General features: G+C 43.7%; 1 protein-coding gene across 6 annotated transcripts in view; it reads right to left on the reverse strand.

Moving 5' to 3' along the window:
* Positions 1–6,042: 6,042 nt before the first annotated feature.
* TRMT9B (tRNA methyltransferase 9B (putative)) overlaps positions 6,043–15,006 on the reverse strand; it is a 61,613-nt gene continuing 52,649 nt past the window's right edge. For all 6 annotated transcript variants that reach the window (XM_082715497.1, XM_082715498.1, XM_082715499.1 and 3 more), the window contains one exon: positions 6,043–13,947. In XM_082715497.1, coding sequence (XP_082571623.1) covers positions 12,917–13,947 — 1,031 coding nt within the window. In that variant the 3' untranslated portion in view covers positions 6,043–12,916. The remainder of the gene's footprint in view (positions 13,948–15,006) is intronic.

Below are 15,006 nucleotides of genomic sequence, written 5' to 3' on the forward strand. Positions count from 1 at the left end.
TCTTTACTAAATTCCACATGTCATATTTTCAAGTTGTTCAAACCAGTCACATTTCAACCGTTGATTGCCTGAGGTATTCCAATATCAATAATAGCTGAAGACCCACCATGATTTCAGTCTTTTAATACTTCTAAAAATATTTATTTTTTATTTATTTATTTTTAAAAATTTATTTATCAGAGAGAGAGGGCGAGAGAGCAAGCACAGGCAGACAGAATGGCAGGCAGAGGCAGAGGGAGAAGCAGGCTCCCTGCTGAGCAAGGAGCGGGATGCGGGACTCGATCCTAGGACGCTGGGATCATGACCTGAGCCTAAGGCAGCTGCTCAACCAACTGAGCCGCCCAGGCGTCCCGAATACTTCTAAAAATATTTAATATTTCCAAAAGATCTCCCTTCTTTTATCCTATCCTTTTATCCAGGTAAATGATATCTACTTTCAGTCAAGTACACATCTCTTTGGTTATCGCCCACCTGCTTCCACGTCTGGAATGGTGTGTGTGTGTGTGTTGGAAGATGTAACAATTTGCGTCCAGAGCCTTCTGTTGGTTGTCTCTGCAGGTGCAGATTGGTCTGAATGATTCCCTGGTTAGCAACTTGTTAGTTACCAGGTGTTTAAAAGATCCGCTAGTGTCCACTGGGGGCCTCCACTGGTTCTGTGGAGACCGGAGGGACCCGGCCGGCAGGTGGTTTCCTTCTCCAGGAGAGGGCGACTGAGCGCCATGCGGACGGAGGAGGCCTTTCCCGCAGGGTCTGTCCAAGGCCTCACAGCCGCCGGGCAGCCAGGAGGAAGCTTGGGAGCCATGTTCCCCTGTCCTCCAGGCTCTCTAGTCAGATTCTAGTTCATTCTGTCTTAGTTCTGCATGTAGCTTTTCATTTCTCAGTCTCCTGTCCCAGCTCCTTGCTGTGTCTCCTCTACCTTCCTTAGACTCCGCCCCATCTCAGGTCCCCTCCCCACACACACCCTTGCTGGTTTCCAGAGTCATGTTTCTGAAGCACCTGTTCACAAATCTGCAAAGGCTCTGTATCATAGCATTCTAGGTTCAAGTTTAAACCCCTCAGCATGGGGGGTGCCTGGGTGGCTCAGTGGGTTAAACCCTCTGCCTTCAGCTGGAATCATGATCCCAGGGTCCCGGGATCGAGCCCCGCATCAGGCTCTCTGCTCAAGAGGGAGCCTGCTTCCCCCCCGCCCCTCTTTCTGCCTGCCTCTCTGCCTACTTGTGATATCTCCCTCTGTCAAATACATAAAATCTTTAAACCCCTCAGCATGGCATTCGGGCCCTGAAAACTCAAACCACCATCTACTTTCTGCAGTTTTCTCTGCCTCTTATCCGCCTCACAAAAGCACCCCTTCCACATGGAGCCTGTAGAACAGGGGTGTTTGCACACCCCCCAGCAGTGTGACTTTGGCAAGGAGCCTGACCTCTTTGGGCCCTACTTTCTACACCTATCCATGGGGCTCAGTAATGCCTTCCCCTCAGGTTGGTGTAACAAGTGAAGGGCACTGTTAAGTGTAAAGTTCTTTGCATGCAGTGCCCACAAGACAAAAGTTGTTATTGGCCACCGTCTGTTTTCTCTGAGTTTCCCTCCCTCTTTGTCAGTCTCTGAATTCCCTGACCTCCTAAGTCCTGCCTGCCTTCTGCTAACCCTCCTCTCCCTCAGGGCCCCCAGGGTCTCTGTAACATCCTTCAAGCACCCCTCAAGCCCAGAGCCAGGCCACAATAACTCTTCTCCCCGAGCACTCCCTACCTGGCCAGCACGCTGCTAGACACTGTAGGGTCCTGCAGTGAGAGGGGCAAAGCAGCTTGGGCCCTTGTGATATATGTACTCTGGTAGACAAAGGAAATGCTAAGGAAATAAGTGTGTGTGATGAATTTCACTTGATCTTAGCCAAAAGGCTAATGTGTCTAAAGCGATGTGTGTGATGAATTTCAAAAGGAAGACTACCCATGGCTCTGGGACCATAACTTCTGTATGGCCTGGGTTATGGCAGGGGCACCTAGGGTCCACCTGAGAGATATGCATTTAAGCTTAGCTGGAAGCATGATTAAATTGAGCCAAATGGAGAGTGGAAGAATATTCCAGAAGGAGAAAACTATGCACATCTATTCTGCCCACTTTTAAGTCTACAGGACCAGGGACTGTATCTTATTCCCATAAAATCTCTAACAGTACCTAGAAAACCCCTTGCCCAGAGGAATTGTTTGAAAGTTATTTACCACAAAATACAAAGAAATGAGGAGTTTTAAAATCACCATCTTTATTTTTTTTTAAAGATTTTATTTATTTGACAGTGAGAAAGAGAGCTATCACAAGTAAGTAGAGTAGCAGGCAGAGAGAGAGGGGGAAGCAGGCTCCCTGCTGAGTAGAGAACCCGATGCAGGGCTCAATCCTAGGACCTCAAGATCATGACCTGAGCTGAAGGCAGAAGCTTAACCTACTGAGCCATCCAGGTACCCCCAAATCACCATCTTTAGAGTGATGGAAAAATAAGCTTTTCTGTTCTGTTCCTATGGCTTCAGTATCTTTCTTGGGCTGGTTCTTTTGAATTAGTTACCAATATTATAGTAATTTTAAAAAGACAAAAAAAAAAAAAGAGAGAGAGAGAGAGATATAGATCGCCTGCTTTTGAGGGCTGACAGCAGGGTGAGTTTCCTCAGGATGGCTGCGCATCACGCCCAGGAGCAGGAGAGAACCCTGTGTGCAAGTGTGCAAGCCATTTCTGCTCACACATGAAATTTCTCCCTTCTGTTGAAGAAGGGACTGGGTCAGGACACTTTAACAATCAACTTCAAGACAAGAGTCTTCTTGTTTCGTCAAAATCTGGGGGTCCAACTGTTTCTTTGGATGAGAAATTTTCTGTGGTCCCTGATGCAGATGACCCCTGCAGCTCAACCCCTTACCCGTGTCCGGGATGGGCACGCCAGTCCCGCCTAACGCACAGGAACAAGGTCCGTGGAAGAGACCCATCACACAAAAGTGGCAGCTCCTCCCACTTTGTGCCAAGTCTGGGCATCAGGATCTTTGCCACGCCGCCCAAACCTGGGGCGAGTGCTCAGGCTTGTGGTACACATGTGGCTATCCCCAGTCATATTCCTTCCCCTCCCAGCGGAAGTGCTGGGGGTGCAGCTCACTGCCCCGACTGGCTCCCCTGTGAGTGGGGCTGCTCCAGCCTTCCTCCCAATACAGCATCTCCACTCATAAACCTTTGGTGGAGGGGTGGGGGGGGGTTCCGGCCTCTCAAAGGCATGGATGAGTTTGACTTCATGGCCTTGCTTTTCTTCTGGAGCAAGAGAGCTCTGAACACAGAGGTCTGACTGTCCTAATTTTTCAGGGATGACATGTGGGAAGGAGGGATTTCCCTTGGTGTATCAAAATAGCATGCCCTGAATTTTACACTTAGTCAAATACTGTGGCCCCTTTGTTTGTTTGTTTGTTTTAAATATTTATTCATTTGAGAGAAAGGGAGAGAGAGAGCACAAGCAGGGGGAGAGGTAGAGGGAGAAGCAGACTCCCACCTGAGCAGGGAACCCAACCTGGGGCTCGATCCCAGGACCTGAGGTCACGACCTGAGCCGAAGGCAGACGCCCGACCATCTGAGCCACCCAGGAGCCCCGGCCCCTTCCTTCCTTCCTTTCTTTCTTTCTTTCTTTCTTTCTTTCTTTTTTATTTTTTTAAATATTTTTATTAAAAATTTTATTTATTTATTTGACAGACAAGTAGGCAAAGAGGCAGGCAGAGACAGAGAGAGGAGGAAGCAGGCTCCCCACTGAGCAGAGAGCCTGATGACGGGGCTCCATCCCAGGACCCTAGAGCATGACCTGAGCCAAAGGCAGAGTCTTTAACCCACTGAGCCACTCAGGTGCCCCGGCCCCTTTCTTTTCAAGAGAAAGAAAAAGCTAGTAACTATTGGTTACATATTGGTCACTGGTGATTTCATTTTTGCCCTTGATCAGTTAACGCTGAGAACCAAGCACACATCATTGGTTTTATCTGTACTCAAATACCACGCCCCCCTTCTGCGCGGTTTCCATTACCCATGGTCAGCCTCGGGCAGAAGCAGGTGCTGCTCCTTGTGATCCTGATGCAGCGTCGCAAAACCTTCATTAGCATCACTTCAGTTCACCATCATGGCGTCTTATCAACTCCCATTGCCACGAGAAGGGTGAGTACAGTATTTTGATAAATAGATTTTGAGAGAGAGAGAGAGACACCACTTTCACTTAACTTTTATGACAGTATATTGTTATGGTTCTGTTTGTTGTTGGTGATTGTTCATCTCTGACTGTGCCTAATGTATAAACTGAGCCTCTCACGGGTACGAGTGTATGGGGAAAAACATAGGATACAGAGGGTTCAGTACATCTACAGTTTCAAGGCATCCACTGACGGTCTCAGAATGTATTCCTAGCAGAATAGGGGGGACTATCGTAAGAAAAAATCTCATGAATAAATGAGCTCTCATTCTTTACACCTGGGAGTCTTAGAGGACCATGAGGGAAGGGACTTAGACCTACAGGATCCAAGAGGAGAGGTTATGTTGGCAGAAGACAAAGTTGAGACATGTCCCTCCATGGCCAGCTGATCCCAGGAACTGAATTCATCAGCCAGAGCTGGACTCTTCCTCCCCAGAATGCTGAAGGCGAGGTGGGAGAGCTCCTTTTCACCCCATTTGTAGCAGGCCCTTTAAAATGGTAAATGTGACTTTGTTTCTGGAGCTCAGGGCTGGGGCTGACACGGAGGACAAAGACAGCAGGTAGAAATGTGGCTAGAGCTGGAAAGGTCTTAGTCAACTCCCCCACCCTGCTTTGTGATTTTTTTTTTTTTTAAATTGGAGAGACATGAGGGAAAATAATAATAATTGTAGATGGCTCTGGAAGGTTGTGGGTTTTTTGTTTGTTTGTTTGTTTTATTTATTTTTTGTTTTGTTTTTTTAAGATTTATTTATTTGAGAGAGTCCCAAAGTGAGGCTCATTCTTATGACCCCGAGATCATGACCTGAGCCGAAATCAAGAGTAGGACACTTAACCCACTGAGACATCCAGGCGCCCCAGGAAGGTTTTTGGTTGCTGAAGGTGAATATGGCGAGTAGTGCTGTAAAATACCCTGAATGGAAGGAGCTGTAGATGGTGACCAGGAACAGCAGCCTGGGGCGGTGAGTTCAGGCGGTCCTGATAGCGGATCTGGACTGGGGGCTGCAGTAAGGTGGGGGTCTGGAAACTAACACAAGGTGTGCAAACAATGTGGCGTCTTGGGGGAGAGGCAGGTCTGCTTCTTGGCTCAGGCATATCCCTCCTTCTCAGAGTCAGTGACAAGAAAGGTCCCTGGCGGGTCAAACACCTGGCAGTTTTCCACTGTCTGGGGTGTAGCCCCGTGGGGACTATTTTCTATGTCCTGCCCCTGGGGAGTCAGTGTGCAATAAAGAGCAGGGACATGGGCTTCACCATTTCCTTCTGATCGAACCATTGAGAAGTCTGTAAAATCTGTCAGCAAATCTGTTAAGGATCTAGCTCTTCATAGGAAGTTATGTTTAGACATTTCAAAAAACGGCAGATGAGCACAAAGATGGAAGGTGTGATGGTTTCTAAGGACAAAGAACTAGCAATGTTCTGAAACGGAGATTTCGGCCAAAGAGTACAAGGCGGGTGGGACCAAGGTTTCCTTGATTTCCTTGATTTTGGCCAAAAGATTGGCACGGAGCTTATTTTGCTTTTAGTACTTTTCATGTTTGCCTCCTGAGCAGCCACCACAAGGACACTCAGGGAGATGTGCTAGCTGCTTCCATGACGGACACTGGGAGGTGGTCAGGCTGGTGCCGGGATGGGGCACCCACTGCTGCCCGAACACACTCCCGCTGGGCTGCATTTGGGCCACAGGAGTCCTGGGCACGCAGCCTCTTCCTTCACACCGCCACCCCCTGTCCCTTCACACCCCACTCTGCTAAGGAGCTGACAACCGGCTGATACAATGGGTCGCAAAAGGTGCTTGTGTTCCAAGAACATGAAAAATGGTGTTTCAATAGCGGTACCATATCTCCACACACACTTTTGGATGGTCTAATACATTTTTATTCAGCTTAAAAGATTTTTTTTAGGCAATAATATTCTTCTACTAAGCCTTTAAAGACAACTTATTATTAAATGGTAAGTTTGGTTTCCTTTAGACAAAGATGATAGAATTCGAATTTGCCAGGTTCTTTTGAAGGATCAGGAGAGGCGGCTGTCTGAACTGATGGAGGTTTATCTGTCCTGTCACACTCAGAGTGGAGATAAAAGGCATAATGTTGTTCACCTAGTAACACTTTTTAAAAAGTACACTTACACACAATTTAAATAAACTGCCTAAGATATATGATGGGCATAGGAAATACACCATTTTAAATAATACTAATTACGAAAAGATCCTCAACATGATTGGTTAATGCAAATAAAAAATCGTCAGATTATTACAACAGTCAAGATCTCTTACGTCAATTTGTGCTTTTAAGACTATTGCTAGCTCCCTCTCGGGAAGGTGGAAGTAACTGTATATACTGTAGAAAAAGTTTTTGCACTTTTGATACCAATAGACATGTCAACCTCAGATGAAGCACAACCATATTAACAACTATTTTTTAATTTCCATGAAACAAAAAAAATCTATTAATGAAGTATATTTCTATGGTAATTGGTAATTTAATGTTTTGACAAGTATACAGGGCTACTTTTTCTTGATCACTCATGACAAATACATGATGTTTACAAATATATATATATATTTACAGAATACGTATTTAAGAGAACACCTAAGGAGAACGGGACAGTTTTCACACATATTTAAAGTTTCTCAGAAATTCCACCAGGGTCCACATTTGTGACCCTTCCCAGTTGCCAGCGCTTCCCTAATGAAGTCCCTCCACATACATTAACAGAAAATCCAATGGAAGTGGTTGTGATTCACTCAACACAGAAATGCCTGTCATTCAACCAAATTCCCTGCAGAGTGAGTATAAATATGAATATAACTTATACAGGGAGTTCGGTCCTCAGTTACACTGGCGACAGATGCATCATAGTGACCCACGGTCTTCTCCCTGAGGAGATCATATCCAGAGAAAAATAAATGTTCTGTGTAGAGAAAATATGTTGTTTTGTATGGATTAATTGGTAATTAACTGGATTGAAGTAAGCTGTATGTTTCCCAGCTATAGTTGAAGAGACAAAATAGATATACTTATTTGCCAAAGGAGGGATCCAGGGTGGCCATCATTTCTCCCAGGTGGCCCACCAGCAGCTAAGGCCGCTCCCCTCCAGAGAGGACGTCCCTGGAGCCTCATCCCCTCAGGAAGGCCTTCATGGGAGTGGGGCAGAATGTGACAGGATTCTTGTTCCTACGGCTGCATCCCAACCTGTGGGACCCATGTGGAAGCAAAAATAGGACAGATCACAGTATTTTCTCTGCGATTAGCTCTTAGGTTTCTCTGTGTTTTCTGTGCTTTCCATTTGTATTACAACCCCAGTTCTTGGTTGGCGAGAATTCTTTTGAGATATTCCTGCTCCTGTTTTGAGGACAATTAATATGGAGGTTACGCGATTAAACCAATCATCATAATTTGGGGTTGGGGCCGGGAAAAGGGGAGGGGGAGCAGTCTTGGTTGAGGCTCTAGGAAAGTCTGTGTAACGCTCTTCACTCCCATGGTTTTTCCATCTGCTGGATGGGGGTGTGGTAACACTTACCTCATACACCCTTTGAATTGGCGGAATGCAGCCTGCGCCACGCTTTTTTCTTGGGAGAAGGATTACAATTATGGCATTCGAAGTCCAAGTTTATATCTAGGGGATGTGATAATTGCTTGTCACTGTGCAATTTCTAATAAAAAGCGTTGTTTAAAACAGCAGATTGCAGAACAGGAAAAAAAATGTGGGTGCAGTCACAGGAGATGAGCCTGAAAAATAATTACCAATTTATGAAGAGCCTGAGTGCCACCCGAGGGGGGTCTACCTTCCATTCCGTCGGACGCTTTATTTTCTTAAATATGCTCGTCAGAAGGCTTGTGCTAGAGAATGCTGTGTGTCGAAGGCAAGCTCCATTGCATTAAGTCAAACTTATTTTAGGGTAGACCTTCCATAGGCTAATACGCATGGGGGTTCTCCAAGAGGGAGTTTTCTGTATTACTTCAAGTACAGCGAGGTGGTAGGTATACAACGAAAATGAAACTGTTCTGCCTTGGCTCCTTCGGGGCACTTAATTTTCATATTCTGCGTATATGCGACACACCTGATGTTCATGGCCTCCTATCCTGTGTATCTAGGATCGATACATAGAGCGGGCTTCCGTCACCAAGTAAAATGAGTAGCCCTCGGTTTTCTCATCCTTAAGAAGGAAACACAATAATATAGTATTTCAAGGGTTGCAGAGTTGGGAAGAGACGTGATCACGGAGCATTTTGTGACAAAGACTACTTTTCTGATTAACATCAAATAGAAACAGGGTTACAAGTGAGAAAAAACAGGTGTAAAAGATGTCAAGGATTACTATCCAGTTATTGTGTAACTGTGACATCTTTGCTTAACTTTGCTGACGTTCGTTTGTAGAGGGGATGATTCTACTTACCTTGAAAGGCTCGTGTCCTCTGCCCGGCACCGTGACTGGGGGACCATACGGTATTGCGGTTGAGAACAGAGGCGGGAGCCGCCTGCCTCCATCCTGCTGCACTTGAATCTCAACCTTGTTGCTTACGACATGGGGGATACATGCTGTGTATGATATTAGGCAATTTAATTCATTTCTTTCTTACAAAACAGTAAGTATATTTATATCCCAGAGGGCTGTGACGAGCATTAGAGCTAGAATAATTCCGGTTAGATATCAAGGGAAGTTAGCTGCTCTTATTCATTCATATTTTCTACATAATAGCAGGGAAGATCTCAGGCCTGCCGTATTTCCCCCCAACCCTAGGCCGCAGCCACTTGGCTAGTGGTTAGGCCCTGTTTCCTCCTCCCCTCCCAAACTGTGCTCTGTTTTACGGAGTACCTTCCCCAACCAAGTGACCAAGTTCCATAACTCTTGGGTTAACCCCTCTGTCCTCCTCCAAACCCATTTAGTTTTATAAAAAATTCAGCAGTGCTTATTTTTTGTGTGGCTTTGAATATACAATTACATTTATGTTCCTGGGTGATCTGGATTTGGATCACTTTCTCTCTGGATTACCTCCAATGTTTGCCCATTCAACTGAGGATCAGTTAAAACATTGAGGAATTCTTGACTTCTAGAATTTGGAAGAATGTAGAAGGGCAACTGGAAGCAAGAATCCTACAGCATCCTGTATCAGGCAGTGTGGCAAGAGAGGAGGACCAGATCGACGTGATAATCTGAGACAGTTGTCACATGGTTTGTTAGTAACATGACACACTAGTGTCACTCCGTCACCTTAGTGACAATTTAAAAAATCATAGTTTAAATAGATCAGGTGCATGGCTGCCACTGTGATGTTACTCTGATTGCGTCATTTCCCACATGTTAATGCAGTTTACCCCAAATCATTGGACTGTGTGTCATCCTTAAATAGGCCAGTGAGGCATCAGTAAGCCAGTAAGGGCTTTTTTTTTTTTCCCCCCTTAAGATTGATTTATTTGGGAAGAGAGAGAGAGTGAGTGCATGAGTGAGGCAGAAGGAGAGGGAGAGAAAGAATCCTCAAGCAGACTTCCCACTGAGTGTGGATCCCGAGACAGGGCTCAATCTCAGGACCCTGAGATCATGACCTCAGCTGAAATCAAGAGTCAGCCCCTTAACAGACTGAGCCACCCAGGAGCCCCAGCCAGCAAAGGCTTTCAAGGAAGACCTTTTGGGTCATCTCCCAAACACTTTCTGCTTCTTCAGGCAGTGGGACTGAGCAGGGATTCCAGCAAGGAACAGAGAAGGAACAGGGAAGACATTCTTTGATCCAGTACTCATAATGGAGTCCAAGCTTTCACATTACTTCAGAGCAGCAAAATCTATAGCTAAGCAAGTTAAGGCAGACTGAATAATCATAAGCAAGCTGTGTGCACTTAAAATTGCTTATGATTTGTATTTCCTTTTGAGGACAATCCTCAACATCAGCAAGGTTTTTAAAAGATTAAGATATTTACATCAGCTTGGCTCTTCGATGACATACATATATATAATCTCCAGAGATGGAAGTCAGAGTTAAGAGCGCTTTCCCTGTGAATACACCAAAGAGAGGGTATCAACCATGGAGTGTTCAATATTCAGACACAGAAAAATGTCTGGATCCAGAGAATTATTGTGCTCAGCAGATGAAGAGAAAAAGGTTGCTATTATTGGTGGCTTCTTATTTACAGCCCTTCAAATTATGTGCCAGTTTTTCTCAAGAACCATTCTAGGAATCATCTTATATAAAGTAGGATGTGTACGTAGGAGGTCACTCACACAGGTGAGGGCACGGCTGTTTCGATGCAGCCTAATAGGTGGGGTTCTGCGTAACTGGTACGCTCCCCCCAGAAAGAGATGACTTCAAGCAGATTTCTAGCAGCAAGGTTGGCATTAAACATACATGTGACAACAGGCTTCAAGGGGAGGAAAAACCCACTCAGAACAAAGAGGCCTTCAAGACTTAACTGTAAGAACTTCTCCAACTCAGAGAGTATTTTCTTTCTACCAAGGAAACCACTTATACTCTTGTTTAATGTCTTAACTTTAAAAAATAGAACCCTATGATCCAACAATTGCCCAACTAGGTATTTACCCAAAGGCTACAAAACTACAGATTCAAAGGGGTACATTCACCCCAATATTTACAGCAACATTATCAACAATAGCCAAACTATGGAGAGCATCCAAGTGCCCATCGACCAATAAATAGGTAAAAAAAATGCGGTATTTAAAGGATGTATACATATATATATAAAATATATAAAAAAACAACACACACACACAATGGAATATTACTCAGCCATCAGAAAGAATGAAATCTTGCCATTTGCAAGGACAAGGATGGAACTAAAATGTATTATGCTAAGTGAAATAAGTCAAACAAAGACAAATACCATATGATCTCAGTCATATGTGGAATTTAAGAAAATAAACAGATGAACATATGGGAAGAGGGGGGGAAAGGAGAGGAAAACAAACTGTAAGAGCTATTAATGATAGAGAACAAACTGAGGGTTGATAGAGGGACGTGGGCTGGGGAGATGGGCTTGGGAGTTAAGGAGGGCCTGTGTTGTGATGAGTTCTGGGTGTTGTACGTAGGTGTTGAATCACTGAATTCTCCAGAAACGAATACTGCACTGTATGTTAGCTATCTGAAATTTAAAATAAGAAATGGAAGACACTAAATTAATCTTTAATTTATATTCCATTTCTGGGTCTGTTTTCATTGTCCCTCTAATGCAAACTGTGCACCAAACACTATAAATCCTATATCTCACAAATTGTCCATCAGACAACCTCACCCATGCAACAGATGATGTTGGATCTCATTTGGAAGCCAAAAGAGAAATACACATCAGTCATTTCCAGATAAGCATTAAAAATAATCCTTTAGGTTTCTCTGAACATAGCAGCATTATCTTAAGATAGAGCACAATCATAGAAGGGAAAAAGAATGCAAAACAAATGAAAATTTTATACAAAACAAGAATTGGATTTTTGTCTAGGATTATAGTGGTCCATAAATTAAAAAGACTTCCGTCAAATGTTGATTCCCAATTATATCTGTCTCCTGACCCATGACGTAGATTTAAACAGACCAGTGGGTACTCGAAACAGATGCAGTGACCATATGACACCCAGTCTATCCATTTGCCTTCAAAGTGGCAGAAATTCAACCTTGAATAGGACTTAATTCTGCCTAAATCCCTAACATAACGAATAAAATGTCACTTCCAATAAGATGAATGCCCAGATTTTTTTAAAAAACAGTCCAAAAATAGATCCTCTATCAAGGACAGATATCTTGCCCTTTAACAGTATATTTATAATGAGAACCAAAATCAAATGGTGCTTCAACCAGATTCTCAGTTCCTAAAAACCGCTTCAGTTCATCAGAAAAGCATCACTCTAGATGAAAACTCCTCATTAGTCAGTCTTGGTCTTATCTTAACCAGACATTCCTGCTTTCAATGAGGTCATGAAAATACCACCCGGGTACTTGCCACGTGCCTAGTACCTATACCCACCACTCTCTACACACCCCTAGTGCTTTTAAAAGCCTTCCTTGCAACATTGAAAACCTTGTTGTTTATACATTTGGAAGTAAGTCTGCTTATCATTTAGAAAAGTCCTTGTGACACCTCTTATCTCTGTCCACCATCTCTCACTTTTTGAAGGACTTGAAGTAAGAGCAAGGCCTCGGCAACAGATTAATGTATCACGTGATTCAGTTTACATCTGCACAGTGGAACAGTTTCCCTGTTATCTTGCATTTGGATCTACAGTGTAATCTGAGAAGCAGAACTCACCCACCCCCTTCATTATAAAAATGAAAATGGAATCTTGTATGGAATTGTCAAATCACTATGCTGTACACCTGAAATCAATATAACATTTTACATTGACTCAACTTCAATAGTAACAAAAAGTCAACAACAGAACCTGTTAAAATCAGCATCTAATACTGACAAATGACATACATGTATCATCATAAAAATTTCACCTTGCAGGGAAAAGGAGATCCCATCTGTACTGATGTTCATTTCCTATTACTCTTTTAGTTCTCTTATATTAATAATTTACAAATACCCTTTGTCAAATGCTTTACGTGCCAGGCTCTCTGTTCATCCAGAAACTTACTAGATGACCGATTCATCATCTCTACAAACCAAAGCATAAATGGAATAAAAATAACAAAATTGGACACAAATTCAGGTAACCATGTACCAAACCCAGTGAAAAGAACATGGTTCACCTTTTGGAGGAATTGTCTAAAATGACCCAGTCAGTCACAGTTGTCCTTCTTCTCGGCAATGACACACCAGTTGCCATGATCATTCCCTGAGCTCAGAACATGCAGCTCTGCCACGTGCTCCTTCAGCAGGCCATAGAGCTCGCCTTCTCGAAACACGTGGTAGTACCGCATAAAGGCTCTAGAATCCAAAATACCGGGCTGTTGTTCTTCAACAGGAATTGTCTCCTCCGAGTTGGAATCTGTGGAGTCAAGTGCAGAAATCCTTCTCAGGGTTTTACCAGCAGAAGGGTGACCTTCCTCCGTATCATCCTCATTCACGCTGTTCTCACTTGTATTGGCACCTTCCAGAAAATTCCCATCTCCATTTCTCCTCACTTCTCCTTGTTGGTCCCTACGTAGATGTTTCCTTGCGGCTGGTGCTCTCGGCCACTCCAGTTGTTTCTGAGACGCTTCCACAAACACGTCTTCATCTAAACTTTGCTCTCTTGTTGAAAGGGGTTCTTGGTGTCCTAAGTCTAAACTGGAGTGTCTGGAAGGCTGGATGGATACAGTGCTATTGGCCCAACCTTCTGTATTTTTCAAGGGTCTCACTCTTTCAATTTGCTTCCTCAGAGTTGATTCATCCAAAGACCTAGAGAAAAACCAGGAGCGAAAAGATTTTCCTAACATGTTAGAGAATCCATTTTCTTCCTCCCCTTCCTTAGAAATATCTGCACAACACGTTCCAGCCATCAGGGGCTCGTAGTCCATGCTGTGGGATCGCTGTGAATGACCCTGCTCTTTAAAACAAACAGAACAGCTACAGACCGAGCACGGAGGATGGTAGGGATGGCTTCTTTCCGGATGTGCACATGGCTTTCTCCCCGGCTGGCTGGGGTCTGAGAGAAGCCGCGAGCAGAAGGCCCTGTTCCACGGAACGAGCACATCTTGCTTCTCAAAGTGCCTGTTCTTTTGTTCCATGGCCCACACGTAAATCATCAGCTGGCCTCCAGGAACTAAGACCCTGGCCATTTCTTTTATTGCTCTGATTCTTCTTTGTTTTGTAGAAAAATGATGTATGACTGAAAAAGAAGAAACTAGATCTCAGTGTGTATACACACAAGTAAACCAACGCATTCAGATACTAGTATTTTCTGTATGATCATGATGCAATTTCAACATGCAGGAAAACCTCCTCCCTCATTTCCTATGTGGCAGGACAGATGGTAGGAACAGCACAGCCTTGGTTTAGGGGAGACGTAATTTTTATCTCTGGCTCCTGTACTTTTTAGACAATCTGGGGCAATTATTTAACTTCTATGGATTTCAGGTTTCTTTGCCGATAATAAGACATTTAAATAATATGTCTATTCCAAATCCTGCTAGTTCCAAAATCCTACGAAATTTGTTAACTAGGATAATTGGTGTGAATTAATGAAATTTTCATGGGAGCACTACGTTAGGTAAGTATTCCCTAGTGAAAGAACTATGAAATAATTCTTTGCTTTCATGAATGATTGGTACTTCTAAAGCACCAAAAGGTTAATACCACTAATCAATGTTAATAAAATTAATAAAGCAAATAGAAGTGGAGAAGAATGTTAAAGGTTGTTTTTCTATTTAGATAATGTGAAGATAAGCCAGCCAAGCCCAAATCCAAATAAATGCTTATAATTTTTTAAAAATTGATATAAATTGGTTGTGTATGTGTTTAACAAAAATCAACACCTATGTCATTGTTTTGCTTCCAATCCCTGCAAAGTTAAAGTAAGATTCAAATAGGACTGCCTTTATCCAGCTTTAAGTGTGTTATTAGGCATATTTTAATCAAATAATCCATGGAAAGCACCAGTCTATTAGTCCCAAGAGGAGTTCGATCACGGTACCATGTCAAGAGAAACAATCAGATCGTTTTCCACATGCAGGGGTATGGCCCACCCCATGTCTCAGGTAGGAAGTTGGTTCTAAGGGGAGTCTGGACACTACTACACAGGTATGAGTAGTGAGGGAGAGGAGAGATGGAGGGGAGGCTAGGACAGCTCCTAAAACCCTCAGCATAATCCAGGTGCTAGTGGTGGTTTTAAATCTCTAGTTTACCTGCCGCAGAGAGAGAGCAAATATCCATCCCCTACTCCCGTCCC

The sequence above is a fragment of the Mustela nivalis genome (assembly GCF_964662115.1).
Source record: "Mustela nivalis genome assembly, chromosome: 20".
Taxonomy (NCBI): domain Eukaryota; kingdom Metazoa; phylum Chordata; class Mammalia; order Carnivora; family Mustelidae; genus Mustela; species Mustela nivalis.